The sequence below is a fragment of the Monodelphis domestica genome, chromosome 1 (genome assembly GCF_027887165.1).
Source record: "Monodelphis domestica isolate mMonDom1 chromosome 1, mMonDom1.pri, whole genome shotgun sequence".
NCBI lineage: Eukaryota > Metazoa > Chordata > Mammalia > Didelphimorphia > Didelphidae > Monodelphis > Monodelphis domestica.
Genome location: NC_077227.1, coordinates 9,406,106 through 9,424,876, shown reverse-complemented (window position 1 = coordinate 9,424,876; position 18,771 = coordinate 9,406,106). Strand labels below are relative to the sequence as shown.

General features: G+C 56.8%; 2 protein-coding genes across 11 annotated transcripts in view; one reads left to right on the top strand and one right to left on the bottom strand.

The window, feature by feature from the left end:
• ZRANB1 (zinc finger RANBP2-type containing 1) overlaps positions 1–5,510 on the top strand; it is a 94,044-nt gene extending 88,534 nt beyond the window's left edge. For all 6 annotated transcript variants that reach the window (XM_056795288.1, XM_001362070.4, XM_056795298.1 and 3 more), the window contains 3 exons: positions 1,042–1,171; positions 1,501–1,730; positions 2,089–5,510. In XM_056795288.1, coding sequence (XP_056651266.1) covers positions 1,042–1,171; positions 1,501–1,730; positions 2,089–2,307 — 579 coding nt within the window. In that variant the 3' untranslated portion in view covers positions 2,308–5,510. The remainder of the gene's footprint in view (positions 1–1,041; positions 1,172–1,500; positions 1,731–2,088) is intronic.
• Positions 5,511–6,002: 492 nt separating this feature from the next.
• CTBP2 (C-terminal binding protein 2) overlaps positions 6,003–18,771 on the bottom strand; it is an 81,184-nt gene continuing 68,415 nt past the window's right edge. For 4 of the 5 annotated variants that reach the window (XM_056795315.1, XM_056795323.1, XM_056795324.1 and 1 more), the window contains 8 exons: positions 10,306–10,460; positions 9,902–10,046; positions 9,600–9,806; positions 9,119–9,333; positions 8,825–8,955; positions 8,527–8,654; positions 8,296–8,413; positions 6,003–7,425 (listed from right to left, as the gene is read on the bottom strand). In XM_056795315.1, coding sequence (XP_056651293.1) covers positions 7,245–7,425; positions 8,296–8,413; positions 8,527–8,654; positions 8,825–8,955; positions 9,119–9,333; positions 9,600–9,806; positions 9,902–10,046; positions 10,306–10,460 — 1,280 coding nt within the window. In that variant the 3' untranslated portion in view covers positions 6,003–7,244. Of the gene's footprint in view, positions 7,426–8,295; positions 8,414–8,526; positions 8,655–8,824; positions 8,956–9,118; positions 9,334–9,599; positions 9,807–9,901; positions 10,047–10,305; positions 10,461–14,639; positions 16,336–18,771 lie in introns of those variants that run through there. The other variant, XM_056795327.1, reaches the window with a different exon arrangement.

Here is an 18,771-nt window from a genome sequence, read left to right as displayed (position 1 = left end):
GGCAATAAGGCCCCCTACCTCCCAGGGTGCCTCGAGGACCAAATGACATCCTAAGCGCTGAGAGTGAGCCCTATTTAAATGTCCGCTATTACCAGACCCATGGCCGACTACAGTATGCCATCTTGGTGAGCGAAGCCTGAAGTTGGCGGCCAGTAGTTACAGAAGAGCAGTGCATAGTGGAGGAGCCTCAGTAATAACGTTTTAGTTAGTATGGACATTCTTGGTAAGGTGGTGGCTTTTTGTGGAGGGGGGAATACGAGGAAAAGAGGCACAACTGCTGCTTTTTTTTTTCCTTAAAGAAAGTCTTCAGATATTTATTAGTAGAAATGAATGAATGGAATGGGTACTGAAGTCTTACTAACCTTCACGTGGTTTCTGTTGGACATTTGTTAGTACTTCAGAAAGAATCTCATTTAAAAAAAGTTTTTTTATTACCATTTATTTCAATTTCGTAGTTGTTTTAAAATCAGCCAGCACAATGACCACGAGTGACATAGAATGGTCCGTGTCATGAGCCTCCCTCTCCCAGCTCCCTGGTGAACATTTCCTCTTTTTTCTGGGTCCAGGATTGTTACATGTTCACAGTAAAGAGCGTTGCTTTTTAGCCTTTTCACACAGAGTAGTTCTACTAGATTTGTCGAATCCTGCCCCCTCGATGGCGGTATATCATGTGTGCCTTTGAGGAAAGGCCCCGGGGACCCCTTGTTCCAAGCTTGCCTGTGCTCTCCCCCGACTAGCCCTTGGGAGTTTTGTGCCAGGTGGGGTGTCCTGGAAGAGCTCTCAGCAGTGCATGCTGTGCTAGGCGTCTTCAGGTCAAGAGAGAGCCCTTTCCTTGCTCCTTAGCCTCCTCGCAGGCAGGGGTCACTCACAGCCTGTCCATGGCCCGCCGCAGCTGCTGGTGCCGTTGGCCGTAGCTGCGCTAATCTGTGTCCAAAGACCGGACCCCTAGGCCTCGGCGGCTTCAGGTGCTTTGTATTTGCTTTGCCTGGTGTGCTCCAAAAGCCTGAAAGGAGAAATTGTTCTTCTTTGTGTTTTGCATAGCCCGGAGCAAGTTTGGAGCAGACACACATTTTTGTACTTGCACATATTCTTAGACGACCAATTATAGTTTATGGAGTAAAATATTATAAGAGTTTCCGGGGAGAAACTTTAGGATATACCCGTTTTCAAGGTAAGCCGTTTAGTACTGTCTTGTTACACTGTCCCTCGGGGCCCGATGCACTGTCTTGTCATGGTCTTACATGTTGATGGATGGTGGGAAGCTCTCGCTGCCTTTCCTTTGTTCCCACAAGTTCGGAGTAGCTTAGGGTGAAGGCACGCCTAGGGGCCCTTTCCTCAGTCTCGACAGCATGATTTGAACCGGAGGAGGCAGGATGTGGGAGCGGGACTGGCGGATGACCTAGAGGGGATGGTCAGGGAGACGGCCGAGGGGTTCTGGCCCTTTGGCTGGAGGGCAGCTGGTTCTTCCTGAGGCCCCTCTGACTCTGCCTTTCCCCCTAGGTGTGTATTTGCCTCTGCTCTGGGAACAGAGTTTCTGTTGGAAAAGCCCCATTGCTCTGGGCTACACGCGGGGCCATTTCTCGGCCCTGGTTGCCATGGAGAATGACGGCTATGGCAATCGAGGTGCTGGTGCTAACTTGAACACAGATGATGATGTGACCGTCACTTTTTTACCTTTGGTTGATAGTGAGAGGAAGCTATTACACATACATTTTCTCTCTGCTCAAGAGGTAAGAAGCAGGTTCCATGAAAAAAGGGGTCCTTTAAGCTGGCCAGGCTCCCCACTGCGGGCTGAGTTTGAGGTCCCCCCCCCCCCATGCCCTTGTCCACTGGGAGGGAGCCTGTTTCCTGTGGCTCTCGTGGCAGCAGCTTAGTGTGGCCACACTTGGGGCCTTGGGCCCAGAGCCTCTGCCGTGACCTCATGGCAGAGGCGTCGAGGCTATTAGACTTGTGCATGCACCCTGGGGATGGGCAACACACATTTGAATCTGGTGTGCCCAGCAGTGGTAGTGGCAGTGCCAACGTGTGAGGCTGTTTTGTGCTTGGTTCTAAGCGCTGCTTTCTGTCTTCCCCCCTCTACTCCCGAAGCTCGGCAATGAGGAGCAGCAAGAGAAGTTGCTCCGCGAGTGGCTGGACTGCTGCGTGACGGAGGGCGGCGTGCTTGTTGCCATGCAGAAGAGCTCTCGCCGGCGGAACCACCCCTTGGTCACGCAGATGGTGGAGAAGTGGCTTGACCGCTACCGACAGATCCGGCCCTGCACGTCCCTATCGGACGGAGAGGAAGATGAAGACGAGGAGGACGAGTGATGCGGTCGGCGGCCGGGGAGTGAACTATCCACGCCAAGGGATTGGTGAATGCCCCAAGCTTGGGGTCGAGCCACCGTGCGAGCGGTCAGTCACTACGGGATGAACTAGCGGCGGCCAGCAGACCGACCCCTGCTGCCGTCCGTCCCAGGGATTTTCTGATCCAGACACCAGGGAGAGAACAGAAGTGCTCAGCTGCTGTGCGAACAGAGAACTCTGCTTGGACTACAGTTTGTAAAAAGCTAATTTTATTATCAAGACAGAACATTTTGTTTTTTTCCTTTCAAATTGTAAATCTGTCTATAAATGTACCGCATGTGGTTGTGTAATAGGAAAAGTTGTACCAGCATCTTCAAATGATCGAGAAATTTCTGTTCAATAAGGGCACTTACAAAGCACATAGTAGAGGGAGTTGTTCCTTTTATGGTAGAATTGACATTCTACGTCACTTTTTAAACATTCTGACACACTAAAAGATCATTTTGTCTTCTGTTCTGCTGGTGTCACAGTCAGATAATAGGAGGATTTTATTCCCACAGATTATCCACAGCAAAATACAAACAAGTTGATTGGATTTTTTTTAAGTTCCTGCTGTGCCCAGGGTAATCAATAAAAATCTTTAAGGAACTATGGAAGAAAAGCCAAATTCCCCATGGACTGAACTTTATACACTATTCCCCCCTTTCTCCAGCTTTCCATTCTTTCATTGTTTTCAGTTTTCTGAAGGAGACTTTTTTCCCTCCTTTCAGTCTACACAGTACTTATTTATTTGTTTGGCATAGTGACCTAAAATTAGGGTTCTTATTCCAAATGTTTGGGAAAGCCCCATCATTGAGTTGGCTCATCCCTGAACATTAGGCAAGCACTTGGGAAATAGCCAGTCCGATGATGGGCTGCGGTCCATTGTGTACCCAATGAATTGTGTGAGGTTTTTGCTAACTCAGACTCGATGGAGGATTTCATGCCTCTCAGATCAGCACTGTAAAAGGCACAGCAGAGCGTTTTTTAAGCTACTCTGATTCTTCCTGTCTTTTACCCTCTGGGGCTCTAAGGTAAACCTGTTGGAAACGGGGCATGCCTTTGTCTAGGCAGGTGGGGACACTGTTGGCAGTTGAGAATAAAGATTTTTAAAAGAGTCAGATGGTTGAAATGCACTGTACGATGAATTTCTCAGTAGAGACCTTTGGGATGGTCTTGCATGTTGATTGATGTGCCATTCCTTTTAAGTTTTTTTTTTTAAGTATAAGTTCAAAGTATATTCTTTAGTAGAAAACCCTTGCAAAGGGCCGACACTTAGCTATACAGATAGTATTGGGTCAAGTTTCATTCCAAAACAGCTGAAAAAAAAGGTTAGTGTTATGAGCACTTTGAAAACTGGTGGTGGTGTGGGTGATTGTAGAAGATCTTTTAAATTAGAATTTGGAAAGAAGACTCAGAGGAAATTCTTCTTCCTTCCCCTGCCCAACTCTGTAGCTTAAAGCCTGTGAAAACCCTCAAGAATTTGCTGCTCTAGGTGTGGAAGTGTGTACAACTTCTAGGTCTGTCCTATCGACCAAACGCCCAAATTAGGTTCTCATGTTGTACCGTTGTTTCCGCTCTCTAGTCCCAACCTTCCCAACCCCATTCATTTCTAGTCACTACAGTTTTTTTTTTCTGAATGAAATGTGTGTTCACACGACTAATAAGTCTCCTTTGGTGCTTGCTTGAAACCACAGGCAAAGTGACAGATGCTTCTTTGCAGGACTTGTGGCTTCCCCAAGTTAAAGGACACAGACACGGGACAGGCTCCAACGAATGTCCAGTCTTTCTCTTTTTTACTCCAAAATGGAAAGCATTCGTTTTCTTACAAAGCAATCTTCATATGCAACCTTGACCAATGGATAGATTGGAGAACAAATGCTTTCCCTACTACGTTGAGCTATTCGTTGGTAATCCAAGAAAGCATTTTTTCCAAGGACTTTGTTAGTCTTTTTTTCCTCCATAGGATCAGTGTTCCTTATCTAAAAAATTAGATGCCTAATGTGACACTTCTTGGTGTACTCCTTCTGTAGGCAGACATCCATCCATCCTGATGCTGTCTTTGTTGGAAGCAGAGACTACCCTCCAAATTGGAGATGCCAGAAATAAAACGTTTTGAGAAAAAAACTGTGTTATCACTGTAGTTCTATACTCAGACCTACCAAGGAAAAGCTAGGTCACCATCGCTCCTAGAATCGGCAAGACTCGCCAGAGTGGCTCTGGCAAGCTTTTCTGCTGGGGAGTCCAGTTGTTTACTATTTGATTACAGATGAATGACCCTAGAAATATAGCTAGCATTGCTAGTACCACATGTAAAGAAATTTCCCTATGGGAATTAATTGCTGGCTCTACTGTTCCATGCTTCTAGCTTGTTACGGGGCTTTTAGATGGTTTCTCCACAGTGGGTTGGCTGATTCAGGGTAAAAAATGTTTATTTTGAAACAATGAAAATGAACCCTGTGGGTAAATTAGATTTATGCTAACTAGCTTATTTCTAATAACCACGATTTACAGGATGAGCTTTTTAACTTTGTAAGATGTGCTCTCTTTGTCAGCATCTTTCCAAAGGGCTTCTCTACAGAATTAGCCACGGTGGCTTCCTCTCGTCCCCATCCCTGGTCCCCCTGCTTTAAAGACTCTGTGCCTGGCCACTGAAGCTGGAGCAGCCCTTGGAGAAGCATCGTGCTACTGGTCAGTCAAGACTGCTGGGGATGGGACACTGAATGGATCCTCCCATATACTGCTCGTTGGGTTGAACAAAGAGGTGCTCGTGAAGCCTGGCCCAGAGGAGATTCTCCATAACTGGCCGCCCCACACGAGGGGCCTTAGTTTAGTGGCTTAGTAGGTGCGACCCTTCGGGAAATTGCCCATGCTCGTATTGTCGAGGACTTTGTATTTGTGTTATGGATGTTACGTTACAACCCCAGCTGTAGAGTTTAGACCACAAGGATGATGCTAGCTTGATGTTTTGGCAAAATGATTCTTTTGAGGGAGAAGCACATTTAAAAAATGAGTGTATGTATTGGGATACCTGAGGTCACTGTCTAGGGAGCCACCAACACACACACACCATTCCATCAATGCCATGTCGCTTCCCCTAAAGTATTTAGAAATCCATTTTCCTGGAAGAAAAATGGCCCCCGATAGATCTTGAGTCATTTTGATAATAAATGGTGGATGATAAAGTACTTTTTTCCATGTCTCTGAATCTGTAAACTTTTTAGTGACCAAAAAAGACTCGGCCTTCTTTTGCGTTACTGCTTTACAAAACTACAGTGTAATTTGGGGCAAATTTTAGAATCAAAAGTAAATTTGAGTACTATTAAAATACCTTGAAGATCATAATTTCTTTAAATGCTCATGAGGTAGTAAAAGTTTGATAGCTAATCTCTGCATAGGGAGTGGAGTCTCTGGGAGGTCTTGGACACTGAGCCTTACTTTATCTGTCTGTCCTCCATCCTTACTGAATCCAACAGTGACAAACACCACCAGCACAAAATGATGGTCGGGAGTCACCGGAATGCCATAGCATCACGGGGATGGCTTTCTTAAGAAAAAGTTGCCAAAAGGCCAAGTTGAATGATCTGGGCCAACGCCTCTTGTTAAGGGATAGGAAAGAGTTGGAATATCAGCAGCCTTTTTTTCCCCTCCAAAGTTAAAATGGCCCAGAGGGACTTGAATTTCAGAATTTAACAGAAGTTTTGATCACTTTTTATTGAAAACTGCACTGAACGCTAAATGTCCACCTTTACAATAAACAAATACAAGAACAGGTAACACACTAAAACAGAACATACTGCTGATAGCCATGATTGCTTTTCTGTTTGGGGACAGTTTTAAAGATTTCTTTTTGTCACAGAAACAGGAATGTACCTATACAAAGGCTCAAAATAGGCCATCTTTTAAAACAAAAAGGCGATGATTCACAAAAGACTATGAATATAACATGTAACTAGTTGATACAAATCTAATAGGATTTGTTAAAATCAGTCACACCTAATAACACATCTGAAGTGTTCTTGTATAAAATATCACGTGAAGAAAAGAAGACTTTTTATCAATGTCTAAAAAAGTGGGTTTTGTTCATAGACAATCTGACAAATTACCATAAAAAGTGTTTCCTGAGACATAAGGAAATGCAACATTATTCTTCTTGAACTCTACAGCTCAAGACTTTCCACTCAATAAAATAGCTGAGGATCTGAAACTGAGAAAATATATTTGAGTACAAACAGCTTGTGAAATTTAATACTTTTTTTCTTTTTTTTGCATCATTAGAGGGTTTTACTTAGCTTTTACAGCCAACCGCTCGGGGTGTGTGTGTTTGTGTGTGTGTGTGTAGAGTTGAGAGGAGGGAGACGTAGGTTTCACTGTCTGTACCCAGGAACCTCGACTATATTCAGTATCGTACGCTTTGGAGTTGTCTAACGTGGGAAAACCGTTTTCTCCTCATCTTTGCCATAGTTTGTCCTCCTAGCCAAAGAGGGAACCAGCCACGAGCGGAGAGAAGAGGCCGAGTCCTATGGCCAGGGTTTCCTCTCGGCATTTCCTATTCTGATGGTTGGATCTCTTGATGCAACGCTCTGAAGCAGATGTTCGGGAGCTGCCATTCCCGAGGGGTTGAGAAAGGAAAAAGATCGATTTATTCTTGTGATTGGTGCACAGATGAAAAAAACTTAACACACAGTAACAGAAGTTGGGTGTTCGTGTCAGCACTTGGAAGCAGAGAGGACGATTTCCGGGCTTTCCCCAAGTCTCGCCTTTGGCTTTCCTCGTTTAACACTGCAACGTGGATGGCGTTCTCCGTCCAGACCCCTCGTGGGGGCTCTGCATCCAGTTCCTTTTCTCGGAGTTCCTTGTTGATTGTTCACTGTCTCTTGGTCCCAAGCTTACGAAAATGATTATTTGGGTTAAGTTTTCTGCTATTGCTCATTGGGGTGCTCTCTGTTGTCCCCATGTTTGGTGGGCTGGTTAGGAGAGGGCGCTTGGGAAGGATGGGCCACTGTGGGGAGATTGTGAGTCACGGGAATACCTCCGGGGATGATGCCTTCCATGGCCGCGGGGATGCCTCCAGGCGTGACGCTGACGATGCCAGGCGGGTACCTGAGAAGCAAGGAGAGAGGCTCCCATTATGGAGTGTCCAGACCCCCATTGTGGGGCCCAGAGCAGACTCGGACCCTTCTTGTTTGGCTCTGCCCTAGGGAGTCCGCACATGCCACCTCCTGGCATGACCAGCATGTCGGGTGGCCCCTTATGGAGGGAATTCTAGTTTGGCACAGCTGGGAGATGCCCCTGAAGTTCCAAATGGATGAATCTCACACGGACACATCATGAGGCCCCACCAGTAATGAGGAGGGATGCTGCTGGGCCGGGGAACAGAGGCCGGGACCTCAGGCACACCCCCTCAGACGCTGCCCAACGCCAGGGAACGGTGGTGTCAGCATCCAGCACCTGCCCCCTTGGGTGCTCCCCCGGTGCCCCCCTCCCACACAAAGGACCCCCTACTTGGGAATTGGGAGTCTCTTCTACCCCCGGCACCAACGACAACGTGCACAGCAAGGGGACGAGGGGGGCCCGGCCTGGGCACTCTGCACCCCCAGCCCCCATCACGTGTTCTTCAACTAGCCAGGATGGTGTGGTTCCAGCTACGGAATGGCTGGACCCCTTGGGAGCCTGATCTTGTTCTCTACCAAGTGGGGAGGAACAGCGTTCACTCCCTAGCTTCTATGGAGACACCGCCTCCAGGAAGCACCATGGGAGGATTTAATGGATGCTAAAAAAAAATTTAAACGGAAAACAAACTTTCTGGGAACTAGATGATGGGCTCCAGGTGCAGCCCTGGGGGGGTTGTGTGTGTGAGGAAGAATTGGGGTTTGTCTGAGGAATCCCCAATAGCCTGCATCTCCCTGGAGGGGGTTTAAAGCCTCTCGAGGTTTGGCGGGGACAGCACGGGGCTCCCCTTCCCCCGCTCACCTGTAGGTGGCGCCATTGAGCTCCGGATGGATGGCCTGTTGGTCCATGACAGACCAGGGAGCCGAGGTGACAAAGAACTCCTTGTTCACGCAGTTCCTCAGGCTGTCCGGGATGCGGCCTGGAACCCAGGAGGCGCGTTAGGGTGCGGGGCCCCAGGGGGAGGCGCCCCCCGTGTGTGGGGACTGGCCCCGTGACAGCCCGTCCCCTTCCCCGCTCCCCCCCGGGCGGCACCTGTGATGGCGCGGCGGATCTCGGTGGCCGCTGCCTCCCGCATCTCCAGCGACGCCTGCTCGCTGTACCAGGCTGTGTGCGGGGTGCAGATGAGGTTTGGGGCGTCCTTCAGGGGGCCTTGAGCGAAGCTGGGGAGTCGGAAAAGGGGGTCAGCGGGAGGTGCCCCCTCGGGACTCCCTGCAGGGCTGGCCCCGGGCTCCTCCACCCAGAGAGACCAAAGAGGTGCCAGGCAGGATAATGCCAAGGTGGCACGGGAGGGCGGGCACCCTGGGGTTCCCCCGGAGAGGGCCGCACTCACCTGAACGGCTCGGACTCGTGCACATCCAGGGCGGCCCCTCGTATCCTCCCCTCCTTGAGGGCCTGCGCCAAGGCCTTCTCGTCCACCAGCCCACCGCGGGCAGCATTCACCAGGAAGGCCCCCTGCCTCATCTAGGGGGGGAAGGGCAGTCTGAGAGGCCTGAGGCGGTCCCCGAGGGGCAGGGGCCATGGGGGTGGGGATGGGCGGGGCCATGGGGTGGGGAAGGGACGGGCCATGGGGTGGGGGATGGGCGGGGCCACGGAGGTGGGGTCCCCAGGGCCGCCCCACCCCCACCTGCTTGATGGTGAAGTCATTGATGAGGTGGTGGTTGTGCTCGTTGAGGTTGCAGTGCAGGGACACGCAGTCGCTCTGGTAGAGCAGGTCCTGCAGCGTGTAGATCCGCTGGACGCCCAGCGAGCGCTCGATGCCGTCCTGCAAGTAGGGGTCGTAGAATATGACACTGAAGCCAAAGGCCTTGGCTCGGACGGCGACGGCCTGCCCGCTGCGACCTGCGGAGACACAAAGGGCCGACACGGTTCCCGCGCGCCCCCCCTCGCTGTAGCGGCGACTAGACACCCAGAGGCCTCCCGGCCTTGGCAAGTCCCCCGATGAGGCCGGCCCTTGGCCCCTGAGCCATTCTCTACAAGGATGGGCCTTTGTGGATGCAGAAAGAAGCTCCGATCACAACTTCCTTCGGAGGTCCCCTCACCCACCGGCTCTGGCTCCTCCTTCCTTCCTGCCCTCATTTCCCAGCAGCCTCTGCGGCAGCACTTACCGAAGCCGATGAGGCCCAGCGTCTCCCCGCGGATGCGCGCAGCCCCAGAGGCCACCTCGCGGATCTGCTCCACGCTCTGGACTCGGGTGCCCTCTCGCAGGGCCTGGTACAGCCACGTGTTGCGCCGGTACAGGTTGAGGATGTGGCACAGCGTCGAGTCGGCCGTCTCCTCCACAGCCGCAGATGGGATGTTGCACACGGCGATGCCTGCAGGGAGACGAGGGCGAGGCTGGGGGGACCTCGGGGGAGGGGCGGCGTCTTCCCCCTCAGGGCCTTTGCCTGCCCCCGGGACCCCGCCCTACCGAGCTCTCCAGCCGCCTTGATGTCCACGTTGTCATAGCCGCTGCCTATGCGCACGATGACCCGCAGCGCCTTGAACTTCTCCAGGTCCTCCCGCGTCAGGGTGATCGTGTGGTACATCATGGCGCCCACCGCCTCGTTCAACACCTGCAGGGAAGAGCCCAACCGTGAGGGCGCCAGGGGAGGCCGGAGCCTCGGCCTTGAATCCCCAGGCCCAGGCGCCTGGGAGGGGTAGGGGCGGGGTCACGTCCGCTGGGCAGAGGGCCCAAGGAAGGGAGGGGGAGGAGCCCCGCCTCGCCCCGCCCCCCTCACGACCCGGCTTAGCCGGCCACCCCCAGCCCCCACGGTGTAGAAACTGAGGCCAGAATGGGAGGAGGGGGACCGAGCCACAGCCCCGGCCGCTCACCTTCTCGTGGATCTCCTGCGTGGACTGGGCATCGCAGAAGGCCACGGTGGCCAGGTCCTTCAGGATGGGCATCTCCACGGTGCAGTCCCGCCCGTCGAGCAGGGCCACCAGGGGGCGCGGGTGCAGGGGGCCGTTCATGATCTGAGGCCTGATGCCTGCAGGGACAGAGGGGGCGCCTGAGACCCTCCTTCGGGCCTCGCCCCCACCCCTCCCTAGACTCAGCGGCCCAAGATGTGGGGCACCACTCGTGCCTCTGTGCCAGGCTGGCCCAGTCCCTTCCCTTCCTCAGTCGGGGCCTTAGCGGGCACTCGGATGCCCACGCTGTGTCTGGCATGAGCCCGAGCATTTTACAGAGGGGCCCTCGGGCCCAACCCCTGTCCAGGCTCTTCCCTTACGAAGCTTTTTTGGCCCCTGCCTCTCCCCCTCCTGGCTTTCCTCAAGGCCCACCTAAAATCCCGCCTCCCACAGGAGGCCTTCCAGGTTTCCATCCCAGGGTGGGGGGCTCCTTGGGGGTGTTGTCTGCCTGCTACCAGACATGGTGAATGCCAGGCGGTGCCAGCTTGTGGCCCAGGACAAGAATTACCCAAAGCAGGTGGCCTTTTTGAGGCTCCTCTTCTCCCCCTTATTTGGGCTCCACAAACCAGCCACCTGCTGTGGCGGCACAGAGATTGGAGGGGACTCTGCTCCCCCAAGATGGATGGGGCCCCCCAAGATGTCTGGGGAGGGGGGGCAGCTCCCCAGAGACCTCATCCAGGACCCAAACAGAGCCTGGGATCCTCCAGACCAGGATGGCCCCCCCTCGACCCCCTGCTGTGCACGGAGGAGCCTCGAGATCCTGGGTAAGTTACCTCACCCCAGTGGCCTCAGTTTCCGGAGCCAGACTCCCCCCACTTCTCTGGCAGCACCCCAAGAAGGGGCCCGGCCAGATGTGCACTGTGGGCTCCCCATCCTGGGCTCAGACAAAGGGGACAGAAGGGGGCCCCAACCTCGAGGCAGAGCGAGGGCCGGTCTCGGCCCTTCTGCTCTTCAGGAGAGCCCCCCCCTCCCCTGCACCGCTCTGGGCCCCACGGAAGGCCTGGAGAAGAGCCTCCTGGAGCACCCCAGATTCAGCCTCGGGGCCGGAGCCTGCTAGGGCTCCGAGTCGGCCCGAGCCCGGCAGGAATCCTGCTTCTCCCCTGGAGACCTGCAAAGAGCCTGCCGGAGGCTGGCCCGTCCTTCCCACCTGCGGGGGCGCCTGCCCAAGGGAGAGGGCAGGAGGCCCCTCCGGCTCTGGGTTGTGGTCTGCAGCCGCCGAGGCTGAGGGCAAGCCCAGCACCTGCCTGGAGGAGGAGAATCATGCAATGGAAACAGTCTCGGGCCACCCCGAGGTCGGGCACTCTCGGGAACCCTAAGCATGAGGAGCAGCGGCTTAAAGTGACCAGAACAGCCCGCCGTGGGCAGCCTGAGGCCGCGTCAAGACGCCTTAGCAGACAAGGAAGAGGAAGGGTTGGTCCTGGCTAGGGGGCCCTCCCTGGGGTGCCGCAGCAGGGACCCTGCCTGGGTCCGATCCTGGCCTGGCAGCTGGAAACGGTGCTCGGAGCCCCCGGGGATGGGGAATGCGGGCAGCAAAAAGACCGTCCACCCTGTGCCCAGGGCTGGCAGAACAGGGGGGAGCAGCTGGGGAGCCCCAGGCCTTGGGTGGGTGCCAGAGGAGAAGGCCGACGTGAGGAAGGTCTGGGGGGAGAGGATGGGCCCGGCCTGGCCAGGTCCAGCTGTGGTTCTGGTACTGGCGCTGAAAGGAAGGCTGTGAGCAGGAAGGAGGGCACCATGAACTCCCAGGAAGTTCCTGAGGTGGCTGGAGATGGAGATTTCCCAGAATCCCACTGGGATTCACACCGGGATGACAGCCTCCACAAGCCGTCCCTCTCCAATGGTCAGCTGTGTCTAAAGTCCAGCCTCAAGTCCTGAATATTGGCAGCATGAGAGCCCCCCCCCCCCTTCTTGCAGAAGGTGCTGAGAAGTGAAAGAGCCCAAACGGATCCTCAAGGGGAGGGGAGGGTGGTGGGTGCAACAAATGGCTGCCTGCCTTCCTCAAGGCCAAGTGGGCAGCCATCAGCATTGGGGGAGGAAAGCCCAGGCCCAGAACCACATCTTGGGTCAGGAGATCTCCAGCCTGGAGGCACCCTGGAGGGCACATGCTTGGGTCAGAGCCACAGACCGGCTCCCTTGGAGCTTCCCAGGAGGCCTCTGGGGCCGGCGTGGGGGACTCCAGGACGAACCTCCCCCGGATGGTCCAGAACGTCTTGAGCATTCCGTTTCCGCCCAGGCCTCCTTGCCACCAGTTCTGGGAAAAGCCTCCGGCTCTGGCCAGTTCCGCGTCCAGCTCCAGGTTCTGAGTAAGGGGTGACTTCCTCTTCCTCCTCACATGCATTGTAGAGAAGTGGACCCGGGGCTTGGCCCATGGCGGCTAACAAGGCGGAGGAGGAAAGGCGACTCTCGGGACAAGAGGAAGCTTTCAGCGAGACCTGGCGAGCGCGGGGGACCCGCCTGTGTCCAGGCTGGCCTTCAGGCTCATGCAGGGGAGAATGTCCCTGAAGGAACAGTGTTCAAGGAAGACATTTCCAGGGTCCCTGCCACGCTCAGGCCTAGGCACTGAGGACGGACACGTGATCAGCCTTGCCCGAGGGCAGCCACAGAGCTTCAGCCGAGAAGGAAGCCCCCCAGAAGAAAAACCAACAGAACTGGCTGCCTCTGCCAGCACTGCGAGCAGCCCTGGGGCCGCCCCAGACTCCGCTGACACCCTGGGCAGGACCATGGTGGCCTCCAGGAAGGGGTCGGGTCTGCCCAGACTCCCCTGTGCCAGCCCTTCTCTCATCTATGCTGACATCTGGGCAGTGCCGCTTCCAGCTTCCTGGTCCCTGCATACACTAAAGTCCATGTTTTTATTTAAGGAACAATAAAAGCCAAGAAGACGAAGGCTCTGGGAGTTCAGGAAAAACTCCCAGAGCTCCCCATCCGGCATGACGATCCCCCAATACACGTCCACTTCGTCCTGCCTTCTCACCACAGAATGATCCAATTCATTGGGAAGCCCAAAGGGCCAGCCTCAAGATGGCGCCCAACATCGCAGGGAAGAGGAGAGGTCATGGCGGCCCCCTTGGGCCAGGGCTTTTAGGGACTGGCTGGCTCTGCTCTAAAACGCCTCGTTGGATGGCTGAGGGTGGAGGAAGAGGACGGAGAGTGGCAACAGGGAGCAGAGAAGCTTCAGGGGGCTCCCCAATGGAGAAATCGCTTTCTCCCTGAGGAGCTTCCTAGTTGAATGGTCTGAAATTCCTTGAAAGGCCTACGGAGCAGGGAAGAGCCCCCCCTCCCCTCGGCCTCCCCCTCCGCCCCAGCGGCCAGCTCCACTGGGGGGAGGGCAGCCTCGAATTAAAACAAAATGGAAGCAATTTTGCGGGTCCTCCTTTCGCTAAACCTTTCAGTGACTTCAATGAGGAGATAATCTTTCTGTGATTATGACCAAACCTTCCCGTCGCCTAGCAACACATAATTAAGGAATATGTTTTCAGATCCGCTTTGCAAGCTGCCCATTATCAGATGAGATCGCTCCAGCGACAAATGTGGTCCCCATGCAAATGAGGGGGGCCTGAGCAAGCAGGGGGAGAGCGGGCGCGCGCAAGAACGTCCTGGGCCCCACCCCAGTCAAGACAAAACGAAGTAGAACGAGCGATGGGTGCGTCGGGGCCCTGGTGCTCCCCGAGATGCTTCCGTCTGCCCTTCAGCCTGGGCAGAGCCAACGGCCATGCCGACGTGGCCGCCTTCCCCATCCCAGATGACGCTGCAGCACCTGCTCTGAGCCGAGGCCGGAGGGGGAAGGAAGGGGAAGGCTCCAAAGAAGCTTCCGGGGGGCTGGCGTCCCTGGGGGAGCAGGTTTTACATCCCAAACGGCTCTCTGCGGGCTGTTCCCGTCTTCCCTTCTGACCCCTGGACCCTTTGGAGGGACCCTCCTTTATCCTGATGGACCCCCGCCCCCGCCAGAGGGGCACCTCCACAGGGCCTGGCCAGCTCCCTCCCTCCCAGGCAGCCTGTAGAAGGCCCCGCTCTTGGGGGGACACTCGGAACTTCCCATCTCCTAGCGGCCTCGAACGCCTCTCCGGCTCGACGTTCCGGAGCCTGGACGCCAGTAGAAAGGGCTGCGCTAGCAGGATAAGCTATGACAGCGGCGGGGGCGCTGCACGACCGCTCTGGGAGCGGCCCCCCCCGCCCCCTCCCCCCGAGAGTGGACAGACACAAGCTTTAGGGAGAGGCAGGGGAAGGTGCAGGCGGTGCGCAAAGGGAAGCGAGCGAGCGATTACTTGGGTCGGGGGACATCATGGTGGACACGATGATGGGGGCTCCCGTGCGCCGGGCCACCTTCTGGTAGGGGGAGTGAGGCGTGTGCAGGCTCGGGCTGCCCTCCATCGGGGTCCCCAGTTTCCGGAGAAGCTGGGGGCTGCCGTGGGGGCTGTGCACGGGAGACGCGGCGGCGGCGCTGCGGTCGCGCTTCATCAGCTCCATGGGCACCGTGTACGAGGTGGAGTAGGCCGTCTTGGGGCTCGGATGGACGTGGGTCTGGACCGTGGTGGTCATCGCGATCCCGGCCTGCGGGGAGTAAGACGGTCCCAGGCGGGCGCCGATGGGGCCCGGCACGGGAGAGCTGTAGCCAGGGTTGGGGTGGGCCATGCCGGCGGCGGAGTAGGTGGCCGTCTCCAGAAGGTGCTGAGAGGGCGCACTGGAGGGCCTGCGCGTCACCTCGGTGCGGGGAGAGGCGGCCTGCGGGGGGAAGACGGACGGTGGCAGGACGGCGGCGCCCCCCGCGATGGCGCCCGGCCCGGGCGGCCCCACGTAGTCGCCGGACACGAGGTCGCCGCGATGGCCGAAGCTGTTGGAGCGGGTCCTGGGGCGGGAGGCGGCCCCCGGGCGGTCCTGCCTCTGCAGCTGCAGCTCGGCCCGGCAGTGACCGGCCAGCCGGGACAGGACGCGCGCCTGGCCCAGGTTGGGGGCGACGGATTTCACGTCATTCTCCTCCATCATGGCCAGCACGTTGGGGCAGTCGAAGCCCTGCTGGAGCAAAGCGCCGATGGTGCTCTCGGACACCCCTTCGGTCCTCAGAAGGGCCACGAAGGCCGGCTCCACGGCCCTCTTGCCGTCCTGCTGCCCGGGCAGAGGCGCCGTGCCGGGCTCGTAGGGCTCGAAGGCCATCTTGGCATGGAGGGCTTCCTGGGTCGGCCCGTAGCCCCGGCCGCCCTCTGCCACGCTGGGGTCCACCACCAGGCACGTCGGCGCCGTCTGCCTGGCCATGGCGGTGGGCTCCGGGGCCCTCCCCGCCACGTCGTTGAGCAGGGCCCGGCCGGGTGTCCGCTGGCCCTCGGGGACCATCCTGCCCCCACCGTCCTGGTAGAGGAGCCCAGCTGCGCCGGCGCCGGGCGACCGGCCGTGGGGCTGCTCCCAGGCCGAGCGGCTTCCGGCTATCCCATAATGCAGCCCCGGCCTGTTCGCCATTGGGTCCCTGGCGTAGGGAGGATCCTTCGGGGATCGGCCGGCCGCCAAGGGGGGGTCACCGTAGAAGTCCTGCGAGGGCACAGACGTCCGCCCGGACATCGCCACCTGCCTGCTGTCGTAGAACACGAAGTCGGGGGCAGAGCTCTTGCGGGGGGGGCCGGCCCCGAACACCGCATCCGGGTACAGGTAGGGCTCCGGACGCAGCTCCGGGCCGCCCTGCAGGCCCATCTCCGGCCCCCGGAGGCCGGGCATCTGCTCGTACCAGGCAGGCTGGCCGCCGCCGGGAGTCAGGGAGCTCCTTCTGCTGGGGGAGGGTCTGGGGTACTCCAGGGCGCCATCGTGCCCCCAAGCGCCGTGATACCAGCCGGCGGCATCCCAGCTCTGAGAGCGGCCAATCCCGACGGGCTTGTTGGGGACCGGCATCGGGGGAGGCCGCGCAGGACGCCTCTCGGGAAGCTTCAGTTACAGGCTGCTGCGGAGAAGCTCCGGAAGGCGCAGAGACCCGCCCGCGGTGTTGCCTTTCAAGGTGGTTCCTGAATTATTGATTCTCTGAAACCGGAGAAGCCAGAAGGGAGAGCGACGGGCACCGGCCTCCCTCCTGCTGCGGACCCCGGCGAAAGGAGGGGGCGCCCTGCCTAATCCGGCCACCGAGCCCCCCCCGCTCCAGCCCAGGCGGCCTCCGAGAAGGAGCGGCGAGGATTAGCGGAGCTAAATAAAGCCTCCCAGGCTTTGGTTCCACGTGACACCCACGGAATTAGGCCGGAGATGTGCAGGCAGGGCAGGCGGGGAACTCTGTGAGCCATGGCTGTCCCTTGGAATCCCGGCAGGCCCCCCCCCCCCCCCACGGTGTCTCCCGTCCTGCCCCCCCCCCCCCCGGCAGTGCCCCCAGCTCTCTGAGGGTGGCCCGGCCCATTCTGAGGAGAGGGAACAGAAAGGCAGCCTCCTCAGTCAGGCCCATCCTAATCCTCCCTGCTGACATGTTAATCCGCCGGACACAGCAGTCAGGAAATGGGAGCGGGCAGACGGCGCCCCCAATCCAAAGGGCAATGGGAAGAAGCCGGGGACCCTCCGCTCTGTTTACAAGCCAAACCCACTGAACCCAAACCAGGTTTCTTCTCCTTGTGGTCCCAAGTGGAGACATTCCAGGGAGGAAAATGGTGGCAGGGACACCCAGTCCAACTGTGACTGCAGGCCCAGCAAAGGTCATAGGAAAGGAAGGAGGGATGGAGGGAGGAAAGGAAGGAAGGAGGGAGGGAAGGAAGGAGGAGGGAGGGAGGGGAGGAAGGAAGGAAGGAAGGGAGGGAGGAAGGAAGGAAGGAAGGAAGGAAGGGAGGGAGGAAGGAAGGAAGGAAGGGAGGGAGGGAGGGAAGGAGGGAGGGGAGGGAGGGAGGAAGGAAGGAAGGAGGGAGGGGAGGAAGGAAGGAAGGAAGGGAGGAGGGAGGGAAGGAAGGAGGAGGGAGGGAGGGGAGGAAGGAAGGAAGGAAGGAAGGAAGGAAGGAAGGAAGGAAGGAAGGAAGGAAGGAAGGAAGGAAGGAAGGAAGGGAGGGAGGAAGGAAGGAAGGAAGGAGGGAAGGAGGGAAGGAAGGGAGGAAGGAAGGAAGGAAAGAAGGGAGGAAGGAAGGAAGCTCTTTGGTATCCTGCTTCCCTTTCAATATTTTTGGGCAAAGAATGAGGGTGGCCAGACTGGAGCCTGTCTCTTGGCCTTCACCACCACCTGTGGACTCTGCCCAGGGTGGGCTCAAGGAGGGTGTGAGCTCCTGTTTCTTCAGAGAAAGGGTCAGATAAGGGATGGAGCAAATTCCCTGAACCCTGACTAGGGAGGAACAATGAGTGGCCACACCAATACGAAGCGACTTGTCTTTCTTCTCTTCTAATTAATAACATTTCTGAGGAGCAAATGCCATTTCAAAGCAGAAATTCTTGGGAGGAAACGTGCTGCTGGCCTCCCCCTGCGGCCAGGCTCCTGGCGGGAGCTCAGGTGGCAAAGACCACCCTTCAGGGCTCTGCCATGTCACAAAGTGATGGTTTCCTCTGGGCCTGTTTTGGCCTCTCTGTGGTTGGAAAGGACTAGCAGCAGTGGCGCACCAGGTGTGGCTCGAGCCGAGAGGACGACGAGCCTCTCCCGGGGTCTTGTCATGGCTGATGGCGGCCAGAGAGCACCCTGGACCGACCCGTCTCTTCCAGCTCATCAATGCTGACGCCCGCCTGTGGCCCCGAGTCCTCCACCAGACACTATCTTTGACCTAAATGCTCACCGAGTCACGTGACCGCAGAGACGCTTTTATTGGTCCAGGCTCCAGAGTTAAAAATCCATGCATCCTTCCTAGGGGGCCTGGAGGGAGGAGGTCCCCCAGCAGAGATCTGGGAGACACGGCCACATCCCGGCTCCCCTCCCCATGTTCTGCGGTCAGAGAATATCAGCCGGAAAGTTGCCGTGTTAGAGACAAGAGTGTGTATTGGTGCCGAGGCAGAAGTGCTCGGGGCTGGCCCATGGGGGTTGAGGACTTGCCCAGGGTCACCCAGTGAGGAAGTGTCTGAGGCCAAATTGGAACCCAGGACCTCCCGTCTTCAGGCCTGGCTCTCTGTCCACTGAGCCGCCCAGCTACCCCCGAGGTTGGAATGTTTTTGTGCAACTAAAGCATCTTAAGAAATCCTTGACTCGGCTTCAGGTCCTAATTTCATCCTGAATCTCTCTGTATCATGAGAAAACAGTCATCCACCCTGTTCTTGGAGTGCTCAGAGAGGCGGGGACAGGACTTGAGAACCCCCCAAGATGCAGCTCCCCCCCGACATTCCTAATTTCTGGCTGTGCTCCCTGACGTTGAACCAACAGATCACTCTCTCGGGCATGTTTCCCCACCGCTCAGGACCCACTTGGGGGAAAGGCAGAGGTCAGCAGGGACCCAGGTCCTCTGACAGGAAGGAACATGGTGGGGTGGGAGGTGC